Raw genomic sequence first — 16,282 nt, 5'->3', positions numbered from 1 at the left:
ATGAGAGAAAAATAATTATTATTAAATAAAAGGTGTCAACATCTTTTTTTTATGGTATATCATTACAAGTGCTAGTACACTGAATAATCTGTATTTCAGAGTTATCAGAAAAAGTTAAAATAGGTAGTATAAATTAATTCCAATAATCGGGATATTTTAAGCTTTGGATTTTTTATTAGCAGCTTTTAAATAATCACATCATATGACGTAGTTTTATTGTATCATAAAGAAAATAAGAAAGTACATTTTAAACTTATGTGGATGACAAAAACATTATTCATTGACTAACTTCATGTATGTATATATGAAAAGAATGTATGCATATATCTCTCTTCAGAAAAAAAAAAAACACATATTATTCTATTATATTTATATTTTTATTTGTTTATGTATTTACCTGGAATACAAAAATATCAGACACTGAAAAATAATTTAATTTTCCTGTGTTTATAGTATGGGTAATACCTTTGCTAAATAGTATTTTAACAAGGAAAATTTTGCAATTTCAGTACCGTTTAGTGGTACTGACATGACCTGATGTAATGTAGATTAACTGCTTTTTTGTAGTTGCATTAAATATGTTAAATGCATTAAATTTTCTCATTACATTGATAAAAAGTTACCTTACATGTATCTTTCTTTTAATGCTTTCTCTCTCTCTCTTTTTTTTTCCCCTTTCCTTTTTTGTAAAGCTGCTTAAAGAGATAGCTAGGAAACGCAGAAGCATTCGTTTTGGGAGGGAAGCTGAATTAAAGCCGTATATTGCAGCTCACTTTGAAGTTCTTCCTACGGAGTTCACACTGGGGGATAAGAAGCATTATGGTGGCTTTGAGAATAAACAACTGCAAACTGGTCAAGAATATGTTTTCTTTGTGTTGGCTGTAATGGAGCACTCAGAATCTGTAAGTTAATAACTAATTTCAGTCCCAAAATTACCTTCCCCAATCAGTAACACATTTCTTCAGTGCTTGCTTGAGTTTTTAAGGTGTATGTCTAAAGTTAATGTTTATGTGCTGATTTCCATTTAAGTCTTTGAATTTAATTATGTTGTATGCACCTTGGTGTGTTACTTCAGTGTGTAACTGAAAGCTAAGGATCACCTTTTATTAGCTGTGCTTTAATCCTTTTCAAATTAAATGTTCTGCTATTTGAGTTCACTGGCACTGGTTCTGAGGCATGAACTTTACAGCTGTATCTTTTTCAGTGTCTTTGAGAAAGAGTTTGTTAGCTGACCTAGGACTACAATTGAATAGTGTTATTGGATATGTAGGATTCTTTGAAAGATAAGTTGAACTGGAGACATGCACAGCTACTGTTTTGAATTACAGTAATTTCCTAACAGCTTTATCAGTCAATTGCTAGAAAGTAAGAAAATAATTCAAGGAAAAATTCTGAGGAGAGCTGAATAATAAGCTGTCACCTCTCTTGATGTAATTTGTTTTGTACTTATTTCCATTTATGCTTGAGTTAATAGGTGTGTAATATATGGGAAAATAGAGAGACAATGAGAGGAAGAGAAAGGGAGGAAGAGAAAGCAAGGAAGAGAAATGCATGAAGAGAACAGAAGGAGACAAACAGAACTGTTTCGTTAACTGCTCGTTAAGACTTTAGTGTACACTGTGTAACATGGTCTCTTTCTAATTCGTTCCTATATCTGACATGTACATTTTCTGGCTCAGTCACTTGAACTACCATGCTAGTAATCTGGATTCTAGTCAGATGCTTCCAGTGTGCAATCTTACAATTGCTATTTGATTTTGAGTTTACCAAATTATACACTATGAAGAAGTTGTTTCAATTTGTATACTTTTGGATACATTGCTTTATTTGAAAATAAAATAAGTATCCACGGGATGTTCTGATGTAAATCAAAAGTTTTCTTTTCACTCTTTGACAGAGATTGTTAGACAGAAAATTCTTATGATGCTGCATCTAGTAGGTTCTAAACAGAGTTACTATGCAGCTTTTTTTTGTGAGGTTTAATGGCAAAACAAATCCAGTTTAAATATTGGAGAATCATCAATAAATGCTCGAACTACAGTCCCCCTGAAGCCTTTTTCTGCCTGCTCCAAATGCAGAGGCTAAATACAAAGTGTTTCTTACCATAGCAAGATAGGATGTGGGTTTTTTTTATTTTGTTTTGTTGTTGTTGTTGTTTTCTCTTTTTGTTTTTGTTTTGTTTTTGTTTTTGTTAGTTTGGGTATGTTTTGAGAACACTGAGGCAGAGAAAATGTCTCAACTAGCTCAGCTGTTGAGGGAATGAAACATACAGATACCCTAGTTTCTGGAAAGAGATCACAGACCTTTGATGTTTGGTGTCACGTTTGGCAAAAGAGAATAAATGAACGTTGTTGTCATGTTTACCAGCTAGCGTAAGTGTCTCTGCATTGCTGGTGCTAGCCATCTCTCACCTTGAACTCAGATGCTCTTCTAGCTCTTGTAGCAGGAAACAAGGCCAAATGAAAGGTAAAATATATCTCTTTTCATAACACCTTGTGTACCTTTCAGAATACTTCTACAGAGTGTTATGTGAAGGACTATACTGTTACCTCATTTTTTAGCAGACCATATGTAAAGCACAAAATAAAGATGTAACAACAACACAGCATTCAGATTGCAAGTTTATGAACTGCCTAGCTTGAATAAAAATAGCAGCTTTTCATTGCTAAGTTCATTGCATTACTACTTTGTGTATGTTTACTTTAGATCTGGGCTAGTATTTTAAATGAATGCCTTTATTGTTAAGAAGGATTTATTTATTTGTATAGACTATGTATGCAACCAGTCCATACTCTGATCCAGTTGTGTCCATGGATCTCGATCCCCAACCAATTACAGATGAGGAAGAAGGCTTGATCTGGGTTGTAGGACCAGTTCTTGCAGTGGTATTTATCATCTGTATTGTTATAGCAATACTTCTTTATAAAAGGTAAGGTTACCTTTTAGTTTTCTTACCATGTGTGTACCTTTCTGCTGTGTTGATTATTTTATTGTAGTATTCCACACTACATTATTTGTACTACAATTTTAACTGTCATTATGTCAAGATATAACTATATTTATTGAGTCCCAGAACACTGCAGATATTTTAGATTTCTGATTGAAAGTTTCCAGTCGTTACAGCTATGTGAGTACATTTTTTTTCTGCCAATGACACATTATTATCATTTCTGCATTTAAATTTTTAGTTCAGTTTTGCACATTTGTAAAGAAAATATGTTCTCGCGTATAAATAAATACAGATTCACACATTTGACTTTTTAAAACATAATTTTAGAAGTGTGATAGTAATCCATTAGGGGTTGCATTCAGGATGATGTTATGATTATGATTTTCATCTTTGCTCAAGTAATTTCAATTTTCACTTCTGACAGTTGACCTTAATTTGGCAGTACATTATGAATTTGAATCTCTGAACTGAGAGATTAAAGAAACATCAGTAGCTGTTTTCTACTAGTCCTACAGTCAGATCAAACTTCACTTCTTCCACTGTGCATAACACAGGCGTAGTTTGCTATTACTCAAAGGACTTTCTTTAAGCTTAGAATTTACTACATGAAAACTGCATGATACCTTAATTTATACTTAGCAATTTTTTACAGTGTGAGTTCAAACAGATCAAGATAGTAACTCAAAAGGACAAAGTAGATTTTAGTACTTATATATTGTTCCTAGTACATTTTTTAAAAATATTGATAGGGCGGAGTTTGGGAAATACTAAAAAGATGTTGTTTGACAGGTGGTGGGGTGCACAGGAGATAATTTCCATAGGTGCAGTAAGTCTCCTAAATCTAATGGCTATGGTGCCTGAAATGAATGGCTTCTTATAAATATTTAAATTCTGCTAACATGTATGGTTTTCTGATCTAAGCGTATCGTGTCAAATGCTCTGAATTTGCATATAGAGTGATGGCTTCAGGTTTTCAAAAGGAAAATTCTCCGTTAAACATTAAATAAACAAACAAATTAAAAAACAGTTCAGTGGCAAAAATTCCTTTTTTTATTAGAAGATCCTTTAGATTTTTATTATTGAAGACAGTCTAAGTATGAGACATGAAATTCTGAAGTAATATGTAAGGAGAACATAGAGACATGCTAACAAATCTGAATTGCTTCATTTAGCAGAAGGAATGGATAGAGTAAATAAGAACATAGATTTTTTTTTTTAAGTGTATCTGTAAAATCTATATCAGAGTTTTGCAGGGAGGCAGGTTGAGTGGCATGCAATAACGTTTCAGTGCAGGAATAACACTTCACAGTGGAGGTTTAGCATTTGATCTAGAGAAGATAGCCTCATGAAAATAATTAAAGAATTTTTTTAATAGAATTAAATGACAAAATAGTCATAATATTTTAAGTTTTCATTAGATTAAACAAGAAACATTTTTAATTACAGATGAGTCTTTATAATGCTTCAGTATAACAAGACATATGAATCACTAAGCTGAAAACAATATTAGTAAATTAAACTGGTAGATTATTAAAAAAATATTATTTTTTTTTAATTCATATCAGCTTCTTCTGATGTTAAAATACCTAGCAAGATATTTCTTATCAGGTTTTATAAAAATCAACACATTTTAACTTTTTTCTTCTTTTTAAAAAAAAAAAAAAAAGAAAGAAATTTTGGAAAGGGAGAATGACCAGAGTCCAATGTAATAAGTCTAAGGGATAGAAAGAAAAACAAAGGACAATAGGTCTAATCGATTAAATTGTCTGAAAAATCTTTAAAGAGGTATGTTATTGTGAAGAAGATGATATCTTTTGAAGTGCAAAGAATTGTAACTAAAATAATGATGAATTGTGTTTAATTCCCTTTGCCTGTAGAACCATTCTGAAAAGACTTGGAATTTTGTGATTTTCAATATTGCTTTCTCATTTTAATTTCAGTCAGAGAGCAATGCTGACTAAAATTTTTAAAAAGAATCATTTTAAGGGGGACGTCTTGCGTTCATTTAAAGCAAATGATATCTCACATAGTGTGAATAATTTGCCTACTTACTGTGAAGCAAATTTTAGATGCCCAAAGACTAGGAGTGCATAAGTGAAGTCTTTATTATTTATTTGTCAGCTTGTATAAAAGTTACTTCTGCATTTACACTTCTTCAGAGTTCAACAAAAAGATATTGCTTAGAATAATTTTTGGATCATGTATCACAATAAAACCAAACGTTCACAGCATTCATAGCAACTTAATACTTTACAGTAATAGATGGAGAAATCACTGAAAAATACCTTTTGTTCTCATTGGATGTAGCTGCAATATAATATACAACATAACAGCAGCTGATTAATGTTCTGTGTGCAGAAATGCTCACAGATTCACAAAACCATAGGGGCATACCTTCAAGACAGTCCATGGCCATGCCTCAGTTACAGCATTTTTGGAGAGGCTTTTCCAAGAGAGTTGCAGTATCTCTAAGGATGGAAATTCCTTAAACTCTGTGAGCAACCTGTTCTATTGTTTCACTAATCTCACAGTAAAAAAAAAAAAAAAAGCTTTTTATCAAGTTGTCATTTAATTTCCTGTCTTTCTGGAGTTGATATATCTGCAAATTGAACTGGCTTGGCCAGAGAAAAGCTGAATATTCTCTGGCATTGTAAGAATGGTACAGTGGTCATAGGTGAGAAAATTATTTGACAGTATGTCTTTAATCTGTTAGCCTTAAATCTAAGCAATCAGATTTAAGAATCTATGTACATTAACTAATCGTTTTCTTTTTGGTCATAATGTTGCCCTCAAGAAAATATGTTCTTTTGCTGGTTCAAACATGGAGTAAAAATGCAAAATAATAAGGTTTATACACAAAATCTTGAACAAAAGAAAACGCTTAATTGATGTAGATGTAGAGATGGTGTAGACTAAGTTGTCTAGAAGTAATACATGCTTGTTACAAGGACTGTTATTTCAGATGAAGTATCCCAAGCTCGTTTTGATAATGCACTACACTGCTGCACCATATAGCTTAGGCAAACATACAGTAAATCCTTCCAATTCACTTTTGAACTTGTGACTCCAGCTTTTTCAAATCTGAAAAAGAGTGTAATGCTTCATGGGATAAATGTTTATGATTATCTTCCTTTTCAAGGTATCATTAAAATATTTTCTTGTTATTTTATTACTTGTGTTTGTGGTTTTGAAGATTTTGTTTCCCTCTTTTTTTTTTTTCTCTAGTGTGAGACAATCTTATGTATTTAACCTTGTTTGTTTCTTTCCTTTCTATCCTTCTTCTTCCTTCTCTTTCTTCTTTTTCTCCCATATCCCCCACCAACCTGTTTTCTCCTCTCTGTCCTCCCTCCTCTTGTCTCCCTGTTCTCTTTAAGAGAAAAGAATGATGTGTTAGGGACACTTCATTTATCTATGTAATGCTATTTATTATAGCTTGAATTAAGCATCCATTCTCCAGTATTTCAAAGTTCAGTGTGGAATTACATTGCAAACAATGCCTAAACCATACTTTTTTTTTTCAACAAAAGATTCTCTTTTTGATTTCACCTGCATCTTCTATTTATTCTTTGATTCCCAAACTGTCATTTCATTTTTTGAGTTAGTTATATGACTTTACTGTGTGTCAAAATTTCTTGTACTTCCTGTTGCCATGCTTAAGCTGTTTGCTGATGGTAAACCAACATTTAGCCTTTTCTCTCCTCTTTGCTGCATTGAAATGGAGTAGTAAACCTGACAGGTGAGAACTGAACAATAATTACCTTTCATTTAACCTATAAATAGGGTAGCTGAAAAGACAGAGAAAAGGAAAAAAAAAGTTATCATAATAATGATGTAAAACAGCATCTGTCAATCTTAATGAATATAGACAGTAGTGTATTAATATGAAGGCAGTAGCAAGATATTTTACATTTTTACAACACTTAGCATATTTCCTACACTCACCACTATTTGATTTGTGTTTGTTTTTTTTTTTTTGTCTACATCAGGTATATTTTAATGAAATAGCACAGATGCATAATGCACATATGCTTTTATTTGTGTTTTCATTAAATTAAAACAGCGCTGTTATATGTAACATTCAGCAGCTGCTGAATGAATGTGTTTTTGTAGTTGTAGTGTGAGTTGTCCTAAAGAACTTCATAGTATTTATACATAGATTAGGTGCTGATATGCCTATACCAGTGAAAATGGTGCTGTGAGAGAATTTGTCCTGATTGGACTTTTTTCCAACTGAAATAGTTATTATCTCTTTGTATAATCCGATAAGATACAAAAGATAGAAGGGTCCTAAGTGTGTGGCTGTTGAAAATACTCATGTATCTGATCAGAAGAAATTCTAGTGCTTCTCATACATGAATGAGAAATTGTGCTGCCTAGAACTCACTTGCAAATGGAAGGTTGTCTCTGGACAGTACCACTGATCCCTAGACTTCAGAAGTAGGAAATAAAGGTAAAAATACTCCTCAAAAATGGAAAGCAGCCTTTCTTTATCTTTATTTGAAAAGAAAACAAACAAACAAACAAAAACAAAACAATAACAAAAAAAAACACTAGAACATTGTGCTGCTTTATGATAGTCAGAATGAGAAGTAAAAACAAAAGAAATTTTGAATGGTCATCCTCTACTTTTTTTTTCGGGAATCAGATTTAAAGCTGCATTTTTTTTATTTAAGAGAAGTTTATACAAGTGTTAAGGTTTTATATTTTTTAGCAAGAAAATAATAAAAGAATAATAACAGATTTAGCATTGCCACATTGTGAGTGAGTCGGAAAACAGAAAGCAAAAAAAAATAGAGTGGTGATGCATTAGACTAAATGCTAGAAACCTAGAAAAGATTTAGCTATAGAAAACCTTAGAATCATGTAAGTTCTGTTTTCAGAAAAGCAGTTATTTGCTGCTATTTCTATTCTATTCCTTTTAAATTTCATGAAGAATTTCAGCCAATTTGCTTTTTCATTCAGAAATTCAGAGGATTAGGGAAGAGGGATTACACTAGAAATTCACCGTTAAATTTCCAGATTCCTGAGTGAAAATGCAAACAATTAGATATTTTTTAATGAAATGCAGTTCTCTATATTTTGCAGCAGAAAATAATATCCTCAAGTGACAGGAGTCCATTTTAACTGAACAATAAGACTCAGAGCATCTATGGATGCTACTTCTCTCAAGAGAAATGGAAGCGTAGATGTTTCTTTTTTTAATTCTTTTTTTCCCAGATTGTTTTAGAAAGATTGACAAGAATACTAAAATTTCACTGAAAGTCCTAACTTGATCAGAAACATTCGGGTAGAATCTCAACCTTGAATAAGTATGTGTGATCAGATACATGGAGTCAAATGCAGTTCAATAGAACAGATTCTTACTTCCTAAAACATGAAAGGACCAGGTGTCTTCTGTATTTATTCTCTGTCATCTTGAAAGTGCCAGAAGAATGCAGATTATTTTATAGGCAGTACAGAGATGAAGTATTCAACGATAGTAAATTTTTAATTACACGCTGAAGACAAAGTAACTTTTTAATAAAGGTGCAACAAGTTAGGTTTTAAAATAGATGCTGTATGAAATCTTTTACATTTAGTGATATGTCTCATAACAGATAATTATTCTGGTGCCCTGGATAACAATCTAGAGGATAGGTTTAGGGCAGAGTACCCCAGACATTTCCCTTTAACATTTCTATATTTAAATTTGTTTTGCCATTGTAAATTCTAGTTGCCCTGCCCACTATGCAAAATTATTTTATTTTTGCATGGATCAAAAACTTTCAGAATGCATCTCACGTTTTATAATTTAATGATTAAAGACTCAGACACTTGTATTTGTCTACTTAACACCTCATTCTTATATACGTTTTTTCACCTTCTCCATGCAGGAAGAGGGCTGAATCTGATTCTAGAAAGAGCAGCATACCCAACAGCAAGGAAGTCCCCTCTCACCATCCTACAGACCCTGTGGAGCTGCGACGCCTTAATTTTCAAACTCCAGGTGAGAGGTAGTAATATGTTACTGAGAGAGCTCTGTGTTCACAGACTCTGATTAGTTACACTATTACAAAACAGAATGGTTGTTTAAAATATGTGTATTTTGACTACTTATAAGTTTTCTTCCAATGTATTTCTATGATAGATTTGGAGATTGTTCTTTAATTTCTATATTTAAAGAAAAAGCCTAAATTCTAGTTATTGTTCTGTAGAAAAGATTCACAGGTCATGTATGTTGTGTGGATGTACTGAAATTACAAGGTAAACCTAAGAGCATTAGAAAATTATTAGTAAATGCACATCTCTTTGTTTATTAACTATGCAGTTATATGATTGTTTGTATATATGTTGGGGTTTTTTTTTGTTAGTTTTTTTTTTTTTTTTTTTTTTTTTTGTAAATAAGCTTCCCTCTTACCTGTTGCATTATCAAGTAATCCATCAATATCCCTTAATATTTTTGTACGCTGTAAATATATAATACAGATAAGACAGATTATCTATAGGAATGGTCCGTTCTTTTAAAATCAAGCTATGTTAGGATGGATCAAAAAGTGAAATAACATGACAGCGATTCTGAAAGGTAGAAGTAACACACTCAAATATTTTATTAGCCATTTATACTTATATTTATTAAGCATTGTTTTTCTAAATACTTTTTGGTTTAGTAGTCAAGAAACACAAGAGAAATACTTAAAATAGTATTTAATTTTTATTACTGTTTTATGAATAGATATTTTGTTTTCAAAATTACCTTAATTTTGACCATGTTGTATGCCAGCAGATTTCTGTTAGCAATATGATTGCATGCAGTCCTGATCTGTTGCTAATTACTTACAGAACCTTCCTGATAATTATGTTTGTCAGAACACTGAAACTGGGTCTAAAGACACAACATCCACAGTGCAAATGTATGGCAGAGGTAGAAAACTAAGTATTCTGAGGCTTGCCTTAGCTTTTCCTTAATTTGTTCTGGTACAGTAAATGTACATAAATGCTTTTTAGCAGCAGAGGCACCTCACTGATCAAAAAAGAACTGGAGAGAAGTATACTTTTCCTTGCAGCACTCTAGTTTATTTGGGAACCTAGCAGTTTCCTATGAAGCTAGTTAAGCAGAACAACTGAAGTCCATTTCTGTTAGGAGGTCTCTTTCTTTGCTCTAAATCTTTTTTCACAAAATGGAGGATTCAATTACCAGAAAGAAAGAAAGAAAGAAAGAAAGAAAGAAGTATATAATATAGAAATCAAATTATATTTTTTTCCTAAGAAACATAGACACAGATCAAGCCATTATGATATTCTGCATTCTGCAACCAAATACCAGGATCCTATCTCAGAAGATTTATCTTGCTGTGTAACACTTCATAATTACCTTGTTCTTGGTATGAGATTGTAGCTGCAGTGAAGCCAATCCACAGTTTCTATGCTAGCAGAAACAGAATTTCACTTAATTTGCACTAGGATACAATTCTATTTAAATCTTCCTGAATTTAACTTAGATAGTTAGATACTTCTGGAATGTTTATCCAGCTCCAAACACTAACACTATGAAGTAACATGTAGGACAAATCTTTCCCAAGGCAAATGTAGAGGAAATGCAGAAAGGTTGTAGGTTTAGGACACTAGATTTGTTGTTTTTGCATCAGGATTGATGATTCGACATGACTATTTTTATTATTATCTATTTATTTGACTTGTGTAAGTATCCACATTTTTCTCGAAGCTTTTCAGGTGCACCAGTTGCTTGTAATAAAGAAATCAAAGACAGAAACAGAAAAGTTTATGATGAATCCATGATGTGAAGAGATACTACGGAAGAACATATAAATTATGTTGGCACATTTAGATTGTCAGTTCTCATTGGGAGAAACACTCTCTGTGGGAGAGAATGAGACAATCCTATAAAAGTCAGGGCTGTAGAAGACTTTTAAACAAGCTCTTTTTGAAAATCCTGGAAATCATAATTTTTTTTCAAGGAAGAGAAAATGAGATTCAACTACCAAAATAATTCAAAAATTAATCCCTTGCTGTGTTAATTTTGAAATTCTAACTTCTTGTGCAAAATACTTTCATCACAATTAGTTATGCATGGCTATTTGAAAGAAATTATCAGAAAGAAGTATTGTATCTTCAATGATATCCTCACAGTGATTTTGGCAACACTTACATTGTACTGGTAATAAAATTGTTACTTCAACATGAAGACAATAAAAATACACATTATAAACTACCAGCACAGAAAATATCTTGCTTTCTTATCACTTTTTCTTGTCCCGTTCTTGTCAATAAGAAATTACATTTCTCTCTGATCTTTTACATGCCTGAGGTTTTTCCTATCTTACTTTGTCCATGAAGGGTAAAATTTGTTTCTGACTTTACTACTCAGTAGGTGAAGCAACTCCACAGAAAACAAAACAAAACAAAAACCTGACATTTTGTCTTGACACTTGGAATAGCCCACAGTTCTACATCTGAGAACAATATCCCATATCCATATGTGTAATCCAAAAAAATATATATTTTCAGATAAGTCCATATGCAAGTGAGTGGGTCACATCTGTGCCAAGTTTTCTTTGAGTAAACATGAAAATAGTCAATCTCTCAGCTGCACAAGGGATTTCATTTATGAGTCAGTTATTCTTCTGTAACTAAAGTAGCGGAGGGAAAGTCACATTCTTCCCATCTACAAGTTTCCACAAAATACGGGATTAACATCATCATCCAGGTGCAAAAATTTCAACTCTTTATGCCACGTAGGAAAGTAAAGATAGAGAAGAGGTAATAATTAAGCCCTCACAAAGGGTTCCATCAGATCAGGAAGAGCAGCTTTATACAAAGGAGAATAATTGATGTTAAATAGTTTGAGTGGGTTATGAGAGACCTGAGGCTTGGGGAAAGACTTCAATCTGCCAATCAGCCAAAGAAATGAATTGATTAGTTCCTGAAAAATGGCTGTTTTTTCTTCTCATTTAAGTGCAATATGTGTCACGCTTATAAGTAATTTACTTAATTGGATGCCAATTAAACAATTATCTCATTATCTCTTATGAACTAAATAAGATACTTTGAAATACAAGAAAAAAATAAAATAAAATAATTGCAGCCCCAAATTGAAGATTCTGCTTTTTAATTTGGTAACTAAATGTTCATTAATCTCTTAGTCTTTGAATTCCATAGGAAAAAAGTACAAGTAACAAAAATGGAAAAAGTGATGTCTGGTTTTCTTTTCTGGTTTTTCTTTGGCAGGCGGGTTGGTCTCGATGATCTCTAGAGGTCCCTTCCAACCCCTACAATTCTGTGATTCTGTGATTTTAGTCACTTCTTCTAGGAAGAAAGTTCTTTCCCATGTTTTTTCGTACAGAATTTCTGTTTGTCATGACAAGGTGATAAGCTGAAAAAAGAACTGATGTTTTTCTTCCTGGCAAAACCAAATGGGAATAGCTTCCTCACAATGAACTATCCAACATGCATTTTATACATGTGTGAACTTGTCTCAAATGAAGGATTTAAGCACCTTAAGTGAGATTTAGGTTCAGCATGCAAAAGAATCCAACTTTTCTGACTTCTCAATTGTTTGCTATCTAACCTAGAGGTAATAAAAATCTGCTTAACTGGAAGGTGGGGTTTAAGATTCTGCTGCTCTCCAATTATTTTTTTTTCTTTGGGTATTAGCCAGTGATCTTGCAACAGTCTAATGAGCCAAGCAATTTCCAGGTCAGGGTCTGAGGACTTTTCCGACTATTTCTCACTGTAGAGAGCTTTTATAGCTCACTAAGAATGGGATGTTCCACTTTGATACCCAAGGGATTTTGGCAAGTCTAAGTCTGGTACACAAGAGGAATTACTTTTGTTACAGAATAGTTTAGCCACCTTAGAATTATTGTGGAATAAAAATGGCTTCCTTTTGCAGTATTATATGCACATGTGTAACTATTTTAAAACAGTTATTGCAGATAACATATTTCTCCAGAGCTTGTAAGTTTAGTTCTGTATGTAAGATCACTCTGAGTTAACAGAAAATTTAAAGTAATAGTGATTTGAATAATATAAGAAAGGCATCCTGGGTAGATTTTCACGGATAGCAAATTCCTACCAAAATCAGGGCCATCTTTCATCTTTTCAATTTTCTATGTCCCAATTTTACATATGTTTTTATTTTTCTGATAATAGAAAGTATCAACCATTACTGATTCCTTCCTCTTTCTGTAATGGGACAACATTTTAATGTAGATTCGTATGTGGGACTGCATCTTTGTAAATGAATAAAAATGAGTATGTAATAAATGAGCATTTAAAATACAAAAGTGATAATTTGATTTAGGTTTTTAATATAATACATTTCATAAAGAAATATCTCTGAAAATAGTATATCCTATTTTCATTTCATCTGAATAGCGTTCTGTACTCTAGCAGATGGTCACAATATTTCCTTTTTTAAATAATTTCTTATTTATTGTGGGCATGTCAACATATATGTCCAGATTTATAACTAAGTATGTTCCAGAGACGTTTTTAAAAGCCCTTAGTATAAAACATTGACAATAACACAAAATCCTAATTTAATACGCTATTGTCAAGGCCAAAACATCCACTTGTTTCAGTCAGGTAAAGAATTGCACTGTGCAAATATAATGATTGGATAAAGATTGCAGGTAAATTCTGACCTTACTTTCCCAGCTCTCGTTTAATATTGTGGCACACATGGTACCCCATGTTTCTTAGTTTTATGCTTACCACAGATTAATTAGAAGATATTTATACACAGTAATTTAAACATACATTTTAATTTAATTGTTGTAGTGGGCTACTTTACTAGGCTGTGTAAGATCAATTGAATTTAACAGTTTTCTACCAAGTCTGCAAATAAACGCTTATTATAAATACAATTTCAACTGTGTTTTGCATGTATTTTTTTTTTCCTATTAATCTTTTTTTCAGTGTTTCTTTCTCCTAATTTCTTACTTTAAGGGAAGTTTTAAAGCATGGATTTGGCATGGTGTTTCTTTTGATTTAATAGCATGTCACAAAACCTGTTGAAATTTAACTGTATTTTGTCTGAAATCCTTTGTGTTTTTGTAGCACATGTTGATTTATGTGAAAAAGTGTCAGAAAATAAGTGTATTTTCTTATTTTTAGCCACAAAAATAAATGTGTTTACCTGTGCTTTGGGTTGGGTTTTGAGTCAGGTTGAGTAGGAGCCTTGTGCTTCTACATGAGATCTTAACATGTTCATTCATAACATATTCTATTACGATGCTTGTTATGATTCACAGACTGATTACATAACAAAAGATTTCTAGCAGGTCTTTTTAAGAAAATAATTACTTTTAGCATCTTAGTAGAGTATACTTCTTATATTATTTGAAGCAAGTTCAAAAGTGCTTAAATGTAACTGCCTAAAGTAAATCCTGGAGAAAGGGGGCTTATATGTAGTCAAAATTATCAAGTTTCAGAAGTGTTAAGTATTTTTATTTCCTTATAAAGAAGTTTTTACATCAAGTTTCAATTTGCACAAAATGTTTAATATGAGTTCTCCCTTTAGGAATGTTAGCTGGCATGTGGAGGAGCACATAAATAAGAACAGTTTAAAAGTACTGGATAATCAGCATCTTTTTTTTTTTTAAAAAAAAAAAAGAAAAAGAAAAAGAAAAAATTTGTCACAGAATACTAATTGTTGATATTTTTGATGCTGGTGTTTTAGTCAGGTTCATCATGTATACAATAAGTCTCTTCTTTTTGGTTTTATGTCCTTTATATTTATTATAGGGTAATTGGACCTCTAAACACCTTAGTTGAGTTTCCAGACTCTGTTTTGTGCATGTCTCAAGTGCCTGTATGTACAAGATTGACTGATTATGGTTATCTACTACTGTTACTAATTTGTTTCCCATTTCCAATTGGCTTTTACTTTTTGCAGCTTTGAGCAGTAATTCAGTCCCCTACGCCTCCCTGATTGGCTCTGTGTCCTCCCTCTCTAGCCAAACTACCACTCAGTCCTTATATGATAATAACTCTCTCCCACGATTCGCTCGAAAAGGTCTAAACATCTTTGTCTCTATTATTTTCTCTGTTCAAGCACTGTTTTAGATGTACATCAGTCCACCTCCATTTCTGGATCAATCTAGAGTTCTCTTGTGCCTTTTCACTGACATATTTTCCATAGGGGTGCTTGATCTGGATCAGTGAGTTAACTGTTAGATATCTGTCACCCACACTCTTCTGAGAATAAGTGAAATTTCAAAGAAAATGGGAGACAATCTGAACTGATTCAAATGATTCATTATAGGCTGATTTGTTAACTGAAATTTCTAATAAATCTCCTCAAGAGATGAATATTCTGTTTTGTTAGTTGACTGGCAAATTGTTTTTATGTCTACTTTAAACACTGTTTCAGCATCCCATATGCACTATGAAGGTAATACAAAAATATATGTTTATAGAGTCAGATAGGGTCAGTGTTGCTGGACAATATTAGTATTTTGCTTGAAATGTCAAAGAAACAAAGAAAAGAAGAAGAAAGAAAGAGAGAGAGAGAAAGAGAGAGAGAGAGAGGGAGAGAGAGAGAGAGAGAGAGAAACAAGCTATAGTGTGACTGTGTTGTAATCACATGGTCGTTTTCAGCTATGTTATAGGAAATGCAAGTTAACTGTCTTAGGCATGTTCTTGAAATTCACGGTGACAAAGCAAATGACATTGTGCAACATGGCTTCCAGCTTGAGCCCCCTTGAGTCATCACTGTTTTCCTTTTGTAATTTCAAGAGATTCTGGGGTTCACTAGTTTATTTTTTCTAGCCAGCTCTGATTTTCCACAAGCAATTAAAAACTCACTTCAATTAAGCACAAGGAGAAGAATGAAACCAGTTGGATGAGGGTCATGGAGACACACACACTGAAACAATGCTGTTCAAAAATTTTTGCTATCAGATCTTCAGCTGGCAGATTATGCTAGTTGGCCCCACATCTCTTCTGTCCTTCTTTTGCCTTGCTATCCCTATACTCCCTTCCTCACCTATATCTATCTCTGTTTCCCAGCTCTTAGTTTTATTTTTTACTTAGTATCTTCATCAGTAGACAAAGATGTTTACACCTGAAGTAGATTGTAGGTACTTTCGGGGGTTGATAAATGGGGTTATAGATAAAGCGTATTTTAAGGTACTAGTGCAGTCAGTACGTGTGTCCAGCTATCCTGTACAACCCCTGCTTCTACAATCTGCTACTAGTGAAAACATTTTTGAAGTTCTAACTGTCTGATGTCTGATTTTGTCTTCAGTGACCGTTGTCTAAAAGCAATGATGCATGCTATTCTAGTCATTTGTATTTGCATGTGAATGTCAGTAACCTCAAAATTTCATA

At 32.7% G+C, this 16,282-nt stretch overlaps 1 protein-coding gene across 12 annotated transcripts in view; it reads left to right on the top strand.

The window, feature by feature from the left end:
* PTPRD (protein tyrosine phosphatase receptor type D) overlaps positions 1–16,282 on the top strand; it is a 1,190,026-nt gene that overhangs the window by 1,092,580 nt on the left and 81,164 nt on the right. For all 12 annotated transcript variants that reach the window (XM_085214154.1, XM_085214153.1, XM_085214152.1 and 9 more), the window contains 3 exons: positions 693–902; positions 2,769–2,929; positions 8,824–8,936. In XM_085214154.1, coding sequence (XP_085070280.1) covers positions 693–902; positions 2,769–2,929; positions 8,824–8,936 — 484 coding nt within the window. The remainder of the gene's footprint in view (positions 1–692; positions 903–2,768; positions 2,930–8,823; positions 8,937–16,282) is intronic.

This window comes from Meleagris gallopavo, chromosome Z (assembly GCF_905368555.1).
Source record: "Meleagris gallopavo chromosome Z, MGAL_WU_HG_1.1, whole genome shotgun sequence".
In the NCBI taxonomy this organism is placed as follows: domain Eukaryota; kingdom Metazoa; phylum Chordata; class Aves; order Galliformes; family Phasianidae; genus Meleagris; species Meleagris gallopavo.
The sequence above is the reverse complement of the archived record's forward strand: the minus strand, read 5'-3'. Positions and strand labels throughout refer to the sequence as shown.